Raw genomic sequence first — 15,903 nt, forward strand, 5'->3', positions numbered from 1 at the left:
AAAATAGTTAAAATAAAATAAAGACAGGGTTTTTCCATGTAACAGCCCTAACTGTCCTGGACTGTCTTTGAAGGCCAGGCTGGCCTCGAACTCATGAACTCACAGAGATCCATTTGCCCCTGCCTCCCAAGTGCTGAGATTGAAGGCATGTGCCACCACGGCCCAGCTGCAGCAGGATTTTAATCCATCAGCAGAAACCCATCTTTACCAAGGCCGCTCTAAGCCTCCATTACTCTTGGATAAAGTGGCAGCTGTAGCCAAAAGGTCACTCACTGAACAGTGCTGACACATAGGAGGTGTCACTGCATTGCTCTCCTTCTAGAACAGCCTAGGATGTCTCTGCCAGCAAGATGAGATTCTAAGGAATCATTTGACATAACTGCCCATGGCCTAGGAGTATGTGTTTCCATTCTGAAGTAAATTTGGTTCATGCTAAGCCATCTTTATGTGTATTATCCAGGGAAGGCTCTAGAATTTCTATGAAGGAGGGGGTCTACAGGCAACGGTCTGAGGGGTCTGAGGGTCTTATATTTTCAAGTGACTGAGTTTTGTTTCTGAATTTATTGGGGGGGGGGCTGAGAGGGACTGTGGGAAGCTGTAGGCCTATCATCTAGTTATTTGCAAAGCAGGTTACTGTATTGCTTATTTATTATGTTAATGGAAGGTGTCAATGGAAGACCTTGGGTATTCGTTGGGGTGTCTTCTGGCTATTTGCATAGCAAGCCACCATCTTGCTTTGTATGCTTGCTGGGTAGTTTTGAGGGATTGTGGAAATCTGTAGGTGTGTCCTCAGCTGTTGGCAAATCAAGCCTCCATCTTAAATTGTGCATTTATTGAATAGTTTTAAGGGATTGCAGACATTTGGGTGGGCTGTCTTCTGGCTGTTTGCATAGCAAGTCACCCTCTTGGATTATGCATTCACTGGACAGTCTAGAGGGATGATGGGAAACTGTAGGTGTGTCTTCTATCTATTTGCATAGCAAACCTCCATCTTGGGTTACGTGTTTATTAGAAAGCTTTGAGGGATTGTGGTAATTTGTGGGTGTGTCTTCTTGCTACTTGCATATTAAGTCTCCACCTTAGATTGTGCATTTATTCGGTAGTTTTGAGGAATCATGGGAATTTTGGGGCCTGTCTTTTGGCTATTTGCATATCAAATCTCCATCTTGGATTATATGTTTATATATCCATAAACACTGAGGGATTGTGGGAATTTGTGGGCCTGTCTTTTTGACCATTTGGATAGCAAATTACTGGACTCATATGTTTACTGGGGGTCTTTGGAGGACTATGGGAATTTGAAGAGATCTTGCTATTTGCATATTGAGCCTCCATCTTAGATTGTATGTTTATTGGATAGTTGGGAGGCCCTGTGAGAGTTTATGGGCTGCTCTGGCTATGTGCATAGAAGGCCCTTGGATTGGACATTATTTTGGTTATTGGAGGGGTTGGAGGTCATAGGAATTCTAGAGAGTCTTCTGACTATATGCCCAGCAAGCCTCCATCTTGGATTATACACTTACTGGATAGTTTTGAGGAATATGAGAATTTGTGGGCTTGCCTGGATATTTGCATAGCAAGCCTCCATCTTTACTTGGATTATGTGGATATTTGGGAAAAGAATTCAGGGTTTATTTTTGTGCCTAAATCTGCATATTCTAATTGCCAAGTCAAGGCAATGCAATCTAGCTTTGGAAAGATCTACAAGTTAGGAGTGATAAGAGCTGCTTTTGTGGCTCTCCTTGGCAATCATACTTGAGGTAAACTACATTAAAATTTAATCTGGTTTGACTTAATATGGATAATAGAACAGTTAGTGTGTTTGGTGGCCTTGGTTACAGAGTTAACTTGACTCATGTCTCATTTAGTTCATTTCAGAGACGTGGTGTGTTAACACTAAGGTCAACACTTGTTTCTTCCCTGTGTGGTAAGCACAAACTTAGGGGACGAGACTGAAGGGCAAAGATGAGGCAGGTCCAATGGACCACAGTCCCTCCCCCAAGCCATAAGCCACGTAGGCTTCATATTGGGCCCTCCCCATGTGTCCCCCATCTTATGCCCAATCATAATGAGAGCTTGTTTTATTGAGTGATGACATCTTATTTATATTGTAGTCACTTTTATATTTTTTAGCAAGTGAAGATTCATGTACTTTCCCCATGATTTTGCTTATTGATTCTTCAGAACTCTTTACTTATTAGTCAACCTTGTTTACTTTCCCCAGTCCCACACCCAGGATACTCTTATGTGGTTTGTCATTTTCTTATATAGCCATTCTTTCCAACACCTTTTATGGGAGGAACTAAACTTTTAATTTAGATGTAATTAATCTGCATGTGCTTCATCTTCGTGAAGTAGGAATGATTTCCAACTCCCATCTCCCCCACCCATCGAAAACCCTGCCAGTGGGCTTCCACCCCATCCCACGCCCAAAAGGGTAGGCCGCTAGTTTCAGGTAGGGAAGCAGTTGGTCAAAGGTAGCTAGCATCCTAGCTAGCAGTGTCTGCCTGGGGAAGGGGGAAGGGGCCCAGCTCTGGTGAGCCAAAGATTAGGTTCCACCAAGTACACGGTGGCCACTCCCACTCATAGCCCCGGGCCCCGCCCTTCACCTTGGAGGCCCCGCCCTTCACCTTGGAGGCCCCGCCCAATTGGTGCATAGACCAAGCCCCACCCCGGGACGCTGGGGCCCCGCTCGCCGCAAATCAAAGAGTGACACCGTGCTTTGCTCACATTTAATTTTTATTTTGATTTTTTAATGCTGCACAACACAATATTCATTTCATTTTGTTTTTCATTTATTTCATTTTTATTTCATTTATTTCTGTTTGTTGCTGCTTTTATTTTACTTACTGAAAGAGAGAGGGAACTTTTGTGGCCTATTTTCTTTTTCTTTTTCGTCTGTAGGCCGCCTTAAGCTTTACTAAATTTGGAACATCTAAGCAAGCTGAAGGGAAGAAGGGTTTTTTTCAGAATCACTCGGGGAAGAGGAAAGGTTGCGTTGTTAATCATGCCCTATGGTGGGTGATCAACTGCTTGTACAATTACGTTTCACTCTTAATTAATTGTGCTTAAGGCTGAATTAAATTTGGGTGTTCCCTTCTTAGAGCAGCTCGTATTGGCGGAGATGCATGCGCTGGATGATGTCGCGACAATCGTTGAAGACACGGCGGATGTTCTCAGTGTCCACGGCACAGGTAAAGTGAGGGTAACAGTAGTGGCGCCCATCTCCACTAGCGGTGCTGATTCTCTGTGGGGGGAGGAAAGACTCGGTCAGCAGCCCGCTCCAGGAACCCCTCCCCCCACCGCCGAGGGTCAAGAGAGCCTGGAAGGCCTGGATGGTTCGATCTCCGGAACCAGCACTAACTGGAGGAAACCCATGAGGTAAAAAAGTAAGGGACTACAGACAAGCTCTACTCACCAGAAACTCATCTCGGATGAAGTACTTGGCCCGGGTCACGCGCGGGTCCTCTCCGGGCTCGGGAGTTGCTGCAAACAAAAACAAAACACAAATATTACTAATTATGCTAATTAGAACTAGCCTATTAATTTTGTCTGCCCTCCCCCAAACTCCTGATCTCTGCATATGAAAACCAGGGAGAGAAGTGTTTCTGGCTTCCCTCGTAGCGGGAGGGGGGTAAGAACTCTTTTTGGCCACACCTTTCGCCCGAGAGCCACCCGACCAAACCAGGGCGGAGAGAACGGTGACAATGACGTACCGTCCTCAGGAGTAGTGTAGCGAGCGAACTCTGGAAAGTAGTCCTCAATCTTCGATTTCCCAGCGAGGACCTTCTCAGCAAGCAGGTCTTGCTTGTTGAGGAAGAGGATCACAGAGATGGTGCGCAGCCATCTGAGGAGAGAGGGGCGGGGTGAGTGTGGGCAGGGGCCAGGGCCAGTGGTGCGGGGGGAGGGGCGGGGGGCAGGGCGATGCCACACACCTGTTGTTCCAGATGCTCTTGAAGAGGTTCAGAGCCTCCTGCAGGCGGTTGGTCTGGTTGTCCTCCCGAATGACCATGTTGTAGCTGCTGCTGGCCACCACGAAGATGATGGCAGTCACGTCATTGAAGCACTGGATCCACTTGCGGCGCTCGTCGCGCTGGCCTCCCACATCGAACATGCTGGAAGGGGAGAAACATCGTGGTCACCCTGGGCCCACTGCGACACGGGCCCGAGAGGTGGGACTCGACCGCCGTTCACTTACTGGAAGTTGACTTTGTCCACCTGGAACTTGGTCTCAAAGATTCCAGAGGTCAGGACGCGGCAGCGGAGCAGGTCCTAGAACAAAGAGGGGGGTCAGTGGTTCTCGCCCCTAACTGCCCAGAGAACCAGCAACACTGGAGCCACAGCCTCGAGGCCAGGGGCACATGCATACCTGGTCGCTTGGCACATAGTCGGCCTGCTTGATCACATCAATCTTGTCCAGGAAGCTTGGAAGGAAAGCAAACATGGTGGTCAGGGTGTGCGCCTAGTGTGCCCCACAAGGCAAACGGCAGACCCCCAGAAACGAGAGATAGCGGTGGTTGCCGTAAGGGTGCCCAAGACCTGCGTTCCCGGACAAACCAGACCTGGCCCTCCCTATCTACTTTGGAAGAATCTCATTGGCTAAGGAGAACCTAGTCAACAAAAGCTGTGGACACAAAGGGGCCCTTCTAGCTCTCACCACGCTGAACAGGAAGTGGACACAGAGTTCCCTTCCTATCTACTGGGTCTGGGAAATAGAACATTCCTGATATCAAACTTTTAGAAAAAAAAAAAGAAAAAAAAGAAAGAAAAGAAAAAAAAGTGTACTTGGCGGGTGTTGCTTGACTATGGACACAGTATAAAACTTCTGCAAGACTGGGATAATACAAAGTGAAAAGGTAATGTTAATACTAGTTTGGAAGGTTATTTGTGTGTTGGGGGTGCTGCAGGGGACTGACTGGGTTGGGAACTGTTTTAAAGTAATCAGAAGAGAAAATCACAAAGGAGCAGGGTCTATTTAAAGAAAGGCCCCAAAGTTTTTGGGTTCTTTTTTTTTTTTTTTTTTTTTTTTTCCGCCTTCCCCTTCCTTTTTACCAGTTCCGATAGTCTGGCTTAGAGGACGCACTGACTGGTCCAATCAATCTTACGTTACAGCACAGGCCCAGAAATAGCTCCCCAGCCACCCTGGCCTCCAGCATGTTGCTGTGGTAACAGAACCACAATTCTATAAATAGATCCTTAGCACCAAATCTTGTGAGAAGACATCTGGAGTGGGGCCAGCCAAACTGCAGCTCAACAAACACAAACCTGGCAACTTAAGAAGCCAACTCAGGCCCAGAGCCTGCCCTGGGCCATAAAGGCAGTTAAACATATTGGTGGTGGTGGGGTACTACTGTACCCTCAGACTTGAGGTGGGGGCATCTCACACAACTTTAAAGTTGTTCTCTTTTCCTTGCAAGTTTCCTTGAAACTTTGCACCGCTGGTGCACGTGGTCCTGTTTTCAGGAGTATAGTGTACCACTTTCTGCTTTAAAAGCAGTGAGGCCCCAAAGGAGCCGGCTCAATCAGTGTTAAAGAAACTGCCCCCAGCAATTCACCACAGGGCGGCTGAGCCTCCTCAGCTTGCATCTGTACTTAACTCCTGAATTGGATCCAAAATACAAACCACAAACAATTCCAGGATTTCCATTTGTTTTGTGTTTCTATAATTAGTGTTTCCAGCTTTTAGTACAAATTTTTGAGAAAAATCAGGAACTTTGTTGGAGGAGGAGTGGGGGCTGGGGCCCGTGGGGACTTCTTTTCAGTTCCTTGAAAGAACACATAACTCTGTATATTAAACCCTGACGTGACTATATATGTAGCCTGCACTGGTAGTAACCAGAGGGAGTCCCTGTGGGAGACCAGGCCTAGGAAAGGGTGCCCCTCCCCTGCCATGAAGCTGAGATGCCTCATCAGGCACCGGCCAATAAAAATGTCTCTGTGTGCTGTGTACACCCCAAAATGTTACAGTTACCATTAAGTTCAGCGTGCACACCGCTTTAATACAAGTACTTATTGCCACGCTCTAGCAGTTATATTAACTGTTTCTATGAAACCATCAGTGTGCTATCAGTGCAATGAAGAGTTTGATAGGACAAATGAATCAGACTAGAACTTTCCGACTGCTGACAGATTTGTAGCTTCCCTGCTTCTATGTTTGTGTGTGTGTGTGTGTGTGTGTGTGTGTGTGTGTCTAGGGAGGGAGTGAGAGTGACTGACAGACAGACAGACAAGAGAGCCAACAGCTACTTACTACTGGGCACAGTCAATCAGCTGGTACTCATTGGAGCGTTCATAGCAGGCGCGAACCCCCTCATCCTCCCACAGAGCCTTGGCATGCTCATAGAACTCCTGCAAGAGAACCCAGGAAAGGTTGTTGGTTGAAAGACAGGCACAAACACCATCAGGGAACCCCGCCCCTGGAACTCTGAGGCCAAAGGTCACTGTGTGAGTCCAAGTGTGAGCCCTTTCGTGAATCAATACTTGGGAAAAGGCCGGAGGTCCTGTTAAATATCCAGAAATCTGTGTAATTAATTGGCATGTTTTCATCTTTGGAGGAATCATAGTCTTAGGTGGCTGGCTGCTTCTATTATTTCTGTGGGGGTGGGGGCAAGCACAAAATGGAGTTAACCTTCTTCCCCAGAATTATGTGTGTAACAGGAATGTGTACTGTCTTGTGTTAGGAACATAGGCCAAGGCTGGCAATACTGTCCAGATACTAGAGTATCACATGTCAATAGCATCAGATGCATTTTGGGTAGGCTGCCATTTTGTCTTCCATTTGAGACTCACAGTCATAGAGCTGTGCTTCCCACTTCATTTTTTTTTTTAAATCAACAGCTACTTTAAAAAAAATATTACCTATCCATACCAATTTCCTTTGTTAAATTAGTAGCCAAAACTCATTTAAGGTACACAAATCCTCACAGAAGCCTAATAAAAAGGCAGCAATAACTATAGACAAGTCTCTTCTTCTGGCATTAAAATCTTTTTCCCCATGAAGGGTTAAATTGTAAATGCTTGACAGGGGGCAATTCTACCCTCTCTTAAAGTAGCTTTCAGGAAGCCAAGAGACCCCTGTCAAGAAGGTCAGGCTCTCAAGCAAAGGGCCGGAGAGGATGCTCTTATTTCTGCAATGTTCTATTTTGTAATTTCTGCTCGGATCTCAGAACTGGAAAGGTGCATATCTGCTCTAGACTGAGTTAACTGGACAGTTAAATGCTGGACAATTAACATGGACAGTTGTGTGTCATGTATGACATGGTTCTGTCTGTCCTCATGTGTATGAGGGAATAAGGACATTTGCCTTAGGTTAGACTCTCCCCAAAAACATTCACCATCTGGTAAATCGAGAACGTTATTGCTGAAGTGTGATGTTTCCTTGTGATGCAAATTATGCTGAGGAGTTTGTTCATCTCTTCTGGACAAAGCCCTACCGGTGTCTTTATCATCTTTTAGTATTAAGCACATGCTTGGAATCAGTTCGTGTGTTCACATGGCAGGTGTGTGTGTGGTCAAGTCTTGGCCTGGTGTAAGTTGATCCCTCCTGTTCCCACTGGGCCTTGCTACTGCTCAGGTGAGAGGGGTAGGGGAGGCCAGGGGTGGGGCGGGGCTTACAGGTGGGAAATCAAAGTTCGGCACGTTCATCACGCTCAGAATGTAGTCCACTCTGAACTGGTTCTCAGGGTTGGCCAGCTCCACAGGGGGTACCAGGTTGCTCATGGCGGCCACGATGGTCTGAAAATGGTTTAGCAAAGCAGTCAGGGGGCAGCACCATGGGAAGAAGGGATTGCTAAAAGATAGAGCAAGGAGCTAGGCACATACTTCAATGGCCTCCTTCAGGTTGTTTTTGATGTCCTGCACTTTGGTGGCCTTCTCACTACAGTGGGATTGAAAAGAAAAAAGAAAATCATATTGCATCCTGCCCAGCAGGGTGTCACCTTCATTGAGACACATCAACTAAAAAGCATAGTATTCTGTTCTCCAAGGAATTAGGGGCTCAGATATGTAGAGGCTGGAGGCCCCCAAATCAAACTAAATTCTAATTTCCCAAGCATGTTCTGAGGACAGGCCTGATTAGTGAAGTGGCATCGAGATCTTGATTGACTGTACCAGAAACTGCACCTGGTCTACCTGCTATTCCAACCACAGCCACAAGCTGCCTGAGTGGCAGTGGCTCCTACTTGATTAGCATACTGGGTGGGGTGGGGGTGGGTTAGGGCATGCCGGACTTTGGGGTTCAGCAGGTGGTAAGGGAACCCAGAGGTGACAAGGGTTTATTATGGATGCCAAGGCTTTCCATTCCTATTTATTTATTTGTAGATCTATCATTTACTTAATTGGCTGTACCTGTCCCAGAGAGATAGTGTGTGGGGGTACTTTGGCTTAACTGTGTTAATATATACCAGCCCCCAGTTATGACGAGGAGTCCTGGTCCTCACATTACTGGTGGGCATGAGGTTCATGTCTACTGGGGGGAGGAGGTGGCTAGGTGTTCTCTGGCTTATTTTAACCAGCCTACAGAATAACCCTTGTGGTCTTCCTGGGATGATTTGTATGCAGGCAATCACTGATCCCACAGGTAAAGGCCCCCAACAACTTCTTGTTACGGGGGTGGGAGGTATCCCCCAGATGGAACGCTAATTTATGGAGGTTACGGTGATTCAAGACACTGTGTCTTTTAGGAGACAGCCTATATGCCAGGCCCAGCCAGAGGGACTCATGAGCTTGTCTTCAGGGGACCACCTTGCTTGGAGCACACCTCACCTGTCCAGTCTGAGCCACGGCTTCTGCATGTTTAGTGGGGGATTAGAAGGCTGGCATGCAGGCCACTCACACGGTGGCATAGAACAGGACGTGGAGGGGAATAGGCTCTATCTTTCTAATGGGGAAACTGAGGCAGAGGACTAGAGGAAGTAGTTTAAAAGGCAGGACAGAGGTGTTAAGATGTTAACAAGATGGTAGCCTTGGAACAAAGTAGAAAATGAAGGATAGGAAGATATGGACCAGTGGCTACTAGAGCTGGGAGGGGTGGCAGGTGGGCCTCGGGTGGTGATCTGGGGGCCCTGTGCAAATACCTCCCAATAGGTAGGGTAAAGACCTGGGGGCCATGCACATGTCTGCCAACAGAGTAGGGGCCTGGGGCTCATGTGCATGTCTGCCCATGGCATGGAAGCCTACACACCAATGGGATGTGGACCTGGGGGTCATGTGATGCCCATCAATTGGATGGGGATCTGGAGTCATGTGCATGCCTGCCAATGGGATGAGGGTTGAGAGATCATGTACACGTCCCCCAATGGGATACAGACATGGGGGTTGTGTGCATGCTCACAATGTGTGTGTGGGGTGGGGTAGGGTCTGGGGGTCATGTGTGTAACTGCCAACAGGGTGCAGGCCTAGGGTTGTGTGCATGCCCTCCCAATAGGGTGGGGGTTCTGGGGGTGGGGCTCTGTGTACACCCACCAATGGGTTGCAGACCTGGGGGTCACGTGCATGTTTTCCAATGGGGTAGGGGTCTGGGGGGTTATGTGCACACCCGCTAATGGGTTACAAATCTGGGGGTCATGTGCATGTTTTCCAGTGGGGTGGGGGCTCTGTGCACACCCGCTAATGGGTTACAAATCTGGGGGTCATGTGCATGTTTTCCAATGGGGTGGGGGCTCTGTGCACACCCGACAATGGGTTGTAGACCTGGGGGTCTTGTGCGTGTTTTCCAATGGGGTAGGGGTCTGGGGGGCTATGTGCGTGTTTTCCAATGGGGTAGGGGTCTGGGGGGTTATGTGCACACCCGCTAATGGGTTACAAATCTGGGGGTCACGTGCATGTTTTCCAGTGGGGTGGGGGCTCTGTGCACACCCGCTAATGGGTTACAAATCTGGGGGTCATGTGCATGTTTTCCAGTGGGGTGGGGGCTCTGTGCACACCCGCTAATGGGTTACAAATCTGGGGGTCATGTGCATGTTTTCCAATGGGGTGGGGGCTCTGTGCACACCCGACAATGGGTTGTAGACCTGGGGGTCTTGTGCGTGTTTTCCAATGGGGTAGGGGTCTGGGGGGCTATGTGCGTGTTTTCCAATGGGGTAGGGGTCTGGGGGGTTATGTGCACACCCGCTAATGGGTTACAAATCTGGGGGTCATGTGCATGTTTTCCAGTGGGGTGGGGGCTCTGTGCACACCCGCTAATGGGTTACAAATCTGGGGGTCATGTGCATGTTTTCCAGTGGGATGGGGGCTCTGTGCACACCCGCTAATGGGTTACAAATCTGGGGGTCACGTGCATGTTTTCTAATGGAGTGGGGGCTCTGCGCACACCCGCCAACGCCAGTGGGTTGTACATCTGGGGGTCTTGGGCATGTTTTCTAATGGGGTGGGGGCTCTGTGCACACCCAACAATGGGTTGTAGACCTGGGGGTCTTGTGCGTGTTTTCCAATGGGGTAGGGGTCTGGGGGGTTATGTGCACACCCGCTAATGGGTTACAAATCTGGGGGTCATGTGCATGTTTTCTAATGGGGTGGGGGCTCTGTGCACACCCACCAACACCAATGGGTTGTACATCTGGGGGTCTTGGGCATGTTTTCCAATGGGGTAGGGGTCTGGGGGGCTCTGTGCACACCCACTAATGGGTTACAAATCTGGGGGTCATGTGCACGTTTTCCAATGGGGTGGAGGTTCTGGGGGGGTCATGTGCATACCTGCCGATGGGGTGCAGACCTGCCTGGGGGTCATGTGCATGTTTGCCAATGGGGTGGAGGTTCTGGGGGGGGTTATGTGCATACCTGCCGATGGGGTGCAGACCTGCCTGGGGGTCATGTGCATGTTTGCCAATGGGGTGGGGGTTCTGGGGGGTTCTGTGCATACCTGCTAATGGGGTATAGACCTGGGGGTCATGTGCATGCCTGCCAATGGTGTGGGGGTGTTGGGGGGGTCACACACATACCCACCAATAGAGTGGGTATATTGGGATCCTTGTATGCCCACCAATAGAACCACACCCAAAGTTATAACAGCTGATATTTAAATAGGGAGGGCTCTTTCCACACAGGTTTGTGTATTTCGGGAGTGGGCCCTGTGTTCTGAATGATCTCACCATACACTTTCCTTGGGGTCCATCTCTTAAGTGGCCCCTAGACACTGCTCTTCCACAGTAGGTGAGGGCCTACAAGGTTTAGAGGCTGGGGAAGCTCTCCTCAACAAGAGGGGAGGGCTTGGGGGCTAAGGTACCAGGATTTTGACATTGGGAGAATCAGCCCCACCCCGGCAGGAAGAGGGCAAGCTGTCCCTCTCTCTCTACATTGCTAATTAAATCAAACCCACCACCCAGAGCAGGAAAAGGAGGCAAGAGGAAACCCCAAGGGCCCATGGTTACTGCAGAGAGGAGGGGCTGTCTAGGGCTAGGGGCGGGGCAAACACTCAGGATGTGGGTGTTGTACACACCTGAAGGCTGCCTGGGGCCCTGGGGCTCTTAAAGCTCTACCACCCAGTATTTAGAGACAGGGCGTTCCCATCCCTCAGAGGGACTGGTTTTGTTAGGGTGGGAGAGGGGCGGCGCACACTTGAAGTTCAGTTCTTGGTGTTAGGCTCTGGACTAGCTGTATAGATGTCAGAGAAGAGAAGGATGTGTTTGATGCCCCAGAACTCTAGAGTTCACAGAGGAACATCCCCTGCCCCAGGGCAAATCTATTCCCAGGTTTTTGTTTGTTTTTTTTAAAGGGGGGCTTCCTGCCTTTGGTACTGAGTCCCAGATGTCTGGTTTTAAGGCCCCACAACAGAAAAATGAGGACATCTGGGTGTTAACTACTCCAGCCGACACACAGGTAGAAGGAAGCATTTCCCCTGGGAGGATTCCTCATCCACTTTGATATTTTGTTCTAAGTAGTAGTATGATAATTGGAAAGCTTCCAGTCTTAAAATACAGATATTCTGAGAACGTGTTCAGTATTCATCTACGTATGTGAATAGGTGTGGGAGGGTATCCAGTATAAAACAGCTAAAATAGAAAATCTAAAATCTAATTCGGGTGTGTAGTACTAAAACAAAACCTCTCCATTGAAGAGATTACTATGTAGAGGGAGCCGTCATGCCGGGGGCTGGCAGGCTTATCCTCATTTGTAATGCCGCTTAATGAATTTAACGTTGATTGTGAAAGTCAGAGAAAATTCCTTAGATGTCTCTGAACGACTTAACAGAGAGGCAAGGCATGTGCTGGTTCCAGTGTTCTAACTAACTTGAAAGTTGGGGCTGGAGGTATCTATAGGACCCTTTCCCCCCACCCCCACCCCCACCCCAAAAGTGTAAGGTAGATTAGTGGGGTTAGCATTTTTAGTAGGTCCCGCCCCCTCTCCTGTTAAGTGGCATGGGGGAGGCTATGTGGTCCACCTCCCCTTCTATACCCTATCTTTGTGCTTGTGAGGGAAAGACAGACAAAAGAGCAGACAGAAGACAGACTCAAGATACAGGGATTGCTGAAACATGCAGAGAATTTTTATTTATCAGGAATGTTAATACTTATTTTTACTTGTAGAGTAGAGTCATAGGAGGAAAGACGTGCAGGTAAGGTATTAGTAGGGTTGAAGAGTTTAGCACAACACACGATAAAGAGTAGGCTCTCTCAGTAGGGGCTTGCCAACTTTCCCAGATGCCAACTTTTGGTACAGCACATTATCAATATATCGATGCCTTTTTTTCTGATTGCTGTTCTACTGCACTGTTGCCAATTAAGGATTTCATTCCATCCTTCTGTTTTCACTTATGCCTAAAGGTTTAGGTAATAGGTAGGGACCCATCCCCCCTCCCCCTCCCCCAGACAACAGAATAGTATTCTTATTAGTTTCCTAAGACCGGGCAATTTCAGCATGCAGATTGGGGTAAACTGGGATAGGACATAGCGAAGAAGATGGAGGACTGCAGCCATCATCTAGTAGGGGTAATATATTCTAAAAGAAACAGATGAACAAACATGTGTCAGTCGCTCTGTTCCCGACCCCATGTCCTTTGACCCTCCCATGCCCGGTCTCAGAAGCCATTTCTTTTCCATGTCCTAGGCTAGAAGCTGCTCTAATGAATTGACATGAGAAAACAGCCACGCCATCCTGCATGCTGAGTGAGCGAATGGAGCTGGATAGAGGCCTGGCATGCGTGTGCGTGTGTATGCAGGCACGAGATGGTTGTGGGGATGAGGAAGCAAAATAATAAACAATGGTAATGAGTGGGGTGCCGTCACAAATGCTCTTGCTCATTGGTTAGTGTAAAGTGCCTTGCATTAAAATTTTAAAAATAATTTTTAAGGCCAGGGGTGTCAAGACAGTTATCAATGGCCTGCCGCATCGAGTACCACACGGCATTAGGCATATTTTCCCCCCACGATAAACTAGGCAGTAATGCACATTTTTAATTGGGAAAATAAATTATTTTTCCACAGAAGTCTGAATTTTTAAAGCCAGATTGACCACTATGTGGATGGAATTCGGTAGTTTTGAAATGCAAGTAGTTGGCTTAAATGGAGAACTGGGGGAAGTAAAGATCGTATGGAAAGCACTGATTCTCAAAAATCTTAAATTTTCCCCCAGCTGCATCTAGTTATCCTTTGGGCCCGAAATATTTCTGTTTTGCACTTTACTTGTTTACACGTCATTTGCAAATGCACACCAAGATGGCTGATGGCCCTGAGATGATTTCTAGTTTGTCCCCCAGTCTGTGTCCTCAGTTCCCCACTATGGTCTTCATGTTTGCTTTGTTTGTTAGAAGAGTTTTCTGTTTTTGGATGTGCCTACCCATCGCTGTTGCTCCTTGCAGCCTGCGGGTCCTCTTCGCCGCCCCTTGTAAAGAGAGATTGAAAGCTCACCTATCTGCAAGGCACCATAATTCACACACACCCCACACAGCCTCTGCACCTCTAACCAGGCAGGTCAGGGCAGCCTGCCGGTCCTCAGCACCATCCACCCAGTTAAGTCTTTGCTCGCTTTTTTCTGGCTAACTGGGAATGTCTACTGAGACTCTAGGCCTTCCTTGCTGCATTAGAAGGGCCCTCAGGAGACTCAGGCTGGAGACTGGAGGGACAGATAATTATTTTCCTGCTTTCACTAAATGCACATGCACCAGGGAGCAGGGGCACCGGCTTCTCACGTAACTCTTGAGAACAGGGCAGTCAGTCTTCTCCGTGTCCTTTCCAGGCCCTCAAAAGCACAAATGGGACATTCCTGTTCCTGATTTCCTGGTGCAGATGACCAGGAAATAACTTTTCTGTAGTGGTGGGAGTTATGCATGGGACATTTGACACTGCTTTTTTGATCAATTAGCTCAAGCAATGTTAATTATTTTTTTTCAGACTTCAGGAAATGAGCTCTGAGTTATGAAAATCTACATTTGCCCTCAGTATTTCTGAAGGTCAAATAAATATTATGTTATACTTTTTTGAAAAATGTAGTGGTGGGCGGGGCCCAGATAGTTAAGGAACCTTTAAAGGCTCAGAAGGCCCCGGGCCAAGGGTCAGGTTACCATATAGGAATTTCTCAAGCTAGAACAGCATTTACTGCAATACCACAGAGCTAGAACCTTCGAGGCTTAGTTGGACCAGGTCAAAATAAGGAATCCAGCCCCCCATGGAGGCCCTGAATATCACTTTCACAGGCTAAATTTAACATCTTGGGGATCCATAAAGAAGGCAAACTGGGAATGTTTCTTCCTCGTTCAGAGAGAAAACGGAAAGAAGACACTCTGGTTTGGAACTGTCCACTACATCAACACTTAGGGAGAACTGCTTGCTTACTTGTTTGTTTAAATAACATTTTAGGGAATTTTGTAAAGTAATAAATCCTCAAGGATGACTTTGCGTCCATCTGACTCAGGTGAAACAATGGCTGAGGCATCTTTAAAAATGCAAGCCTTGTCCTTTTAAGGGGCATGGCCAGATTATTTTTGCTTAACTAGCCTCATATTGAAGAACCCTTCACACCTGGGGTGGGGAGTTTTCAGATTCGTATTGTTGACTGACAGGTGCCAATCTCCTTGCTCAGGCTTTCTGAGAGAGGCATAGAATTGGTTCCTGATAATAGGTGACAATGACGTCATAGGGACATAGTAGTAACTGAGTCAGTCCTAAAAATCGGTGAGCTGGACCCCTCCCTTTCCGCATATTAAATAATCTTTGAATTTTGGGCTGTGATTTAGGGAGCACATCAACCCCAACCCTTCACATGGGTGATGTCATCTTTTTAAAAGCCCGACTTGGTCAATCTAATGAATTCTAGAAGTTTCCACGAAGAACTGCTGTTCGCTTTTGTTTCCCCGGCATTTAATGCACAGCAGAGGAGAGAAGCAAGGCCCCCTCCCCAGGGGTAGTTAACATACAACCAAGGGGCAGACTTTCAACTGAATCAGGGCAAAGAAAGGGGACTGCTGACCAGCTAGTTATTGCAAACTAGTGTCTGGGAGGGCTTCTAGCGCTTAACCAGGGAAAGCAGAGCCCTGAGAACAATGGGGGAGGGAGGGGAGTAAGAGGAAAGGCAAATTTCCTAATTTATAGTTTCCTCAGTTTGCATTCTCCATGGGAGGCAGAATTCCATATTTGCCACGACCCTTTCTCTTTTTAAGAAAAAAATCTCTGTTCTCATTGCAGTATTGTATCGCCATATCGTGTTAAACCAGGAAGGTCATTTCAAAGGCAAAACACCCCCTGGATTGCCAGAAGTACCTAACTCCCTGTCTTTCCATCATTTTCAGGCTTTCTTTTCAATTGTTTAGGTAGGAGTATTGATCTTTTTCTCTTTCTTTTTTTTTTTTAATTAGAGAAATAATTATTTGCCTCTCACATGAATTCTAAAGCAGAGAGGGACTCAGAAGCTTAAACCTTTGTTGGCATGGGCCCTGGAGTCCCGAGTTTTCAGTGAAAATGTAACTGAAATGAT

At 47.6% G+C, this 15,903-nt stretch overlaps 1 protein-coding gene across 12 annotated transcripts in view; it reads right to left on the reverse strand.

Moving 5' to 3' along the window:
• Positions 1-2,721: 2,721 nt before the first annotated feature.
• Gnas (GNAS complex locus) overlaps positions 2,722-15,903 on the reverse strand; it is a 63,872-nt gene continuing 50,690 nt past the window's right edge. For 3 of the 12 annotated variants that reach the window (XM_060382756.1, XM_060382748.1, XM_060382752.1), the window contains exons 3-12: positions 13,771-13,815; positions 7,822-7,879; positions 7,615-7,734; positions 6,251-6,348; positions 4,370-4,424; positions 4,199-4,272; positions 3,936-4,115; positions 3,717-3,847; positions 3,419-3,486; positions 2,722-3,247 (exon numbers count right to left, since the gene is read on the reverse strand). In XM_060382756.1, the coding sequence (XP_060238739.1) occupies positions 3,101-3,247; positions 3,419-3,486; positions 3,717-3,847; positions 3,936-4,115; positions 4,199-4,272; positions 4,370-4,424; positions 6,251-6,348; positions 7,615-7,734; positions 7,822-7,879; positions 13,771-13,815 (976 nt within the window). In that variant the 3' untranslated portion in view covers positions 2,722-3,100. The remainder of the gene's footprint in view (positions 3,248-3,418; positions 3,487-3,716; positions 3,848-3,935; positions 4,116-4,198; positions 4,273-4,369; positions 4,425-6,250; positions 6,349-7,614; positions 7,735-7,821; positions 7,880-13,770; positions 13,816-15,903) is intronic. The other 9 variants (XM_060382757.1, XM_060382749.1, XM_060382753.1 and 6 more) reach the window with 3 other exon arrangements.

The sequence above is a fragment of the Meriones unguiculatus genome, chromosome 4 (assembly GCF_030254825.1).
Source record: "Meriones unguiculatus strain TT.TT164.6M chromosome 4, Bangor_MerUng_6.1, whole genome shotgun sequence".
In the NCBI taxonomy this organism is placed as follows: domain Eukaryota; kingdom Metazoa; phylum Chordata; class Mammalia; order Rodentia; family Muridae; genus Meriones; species Meriones unguiculatus.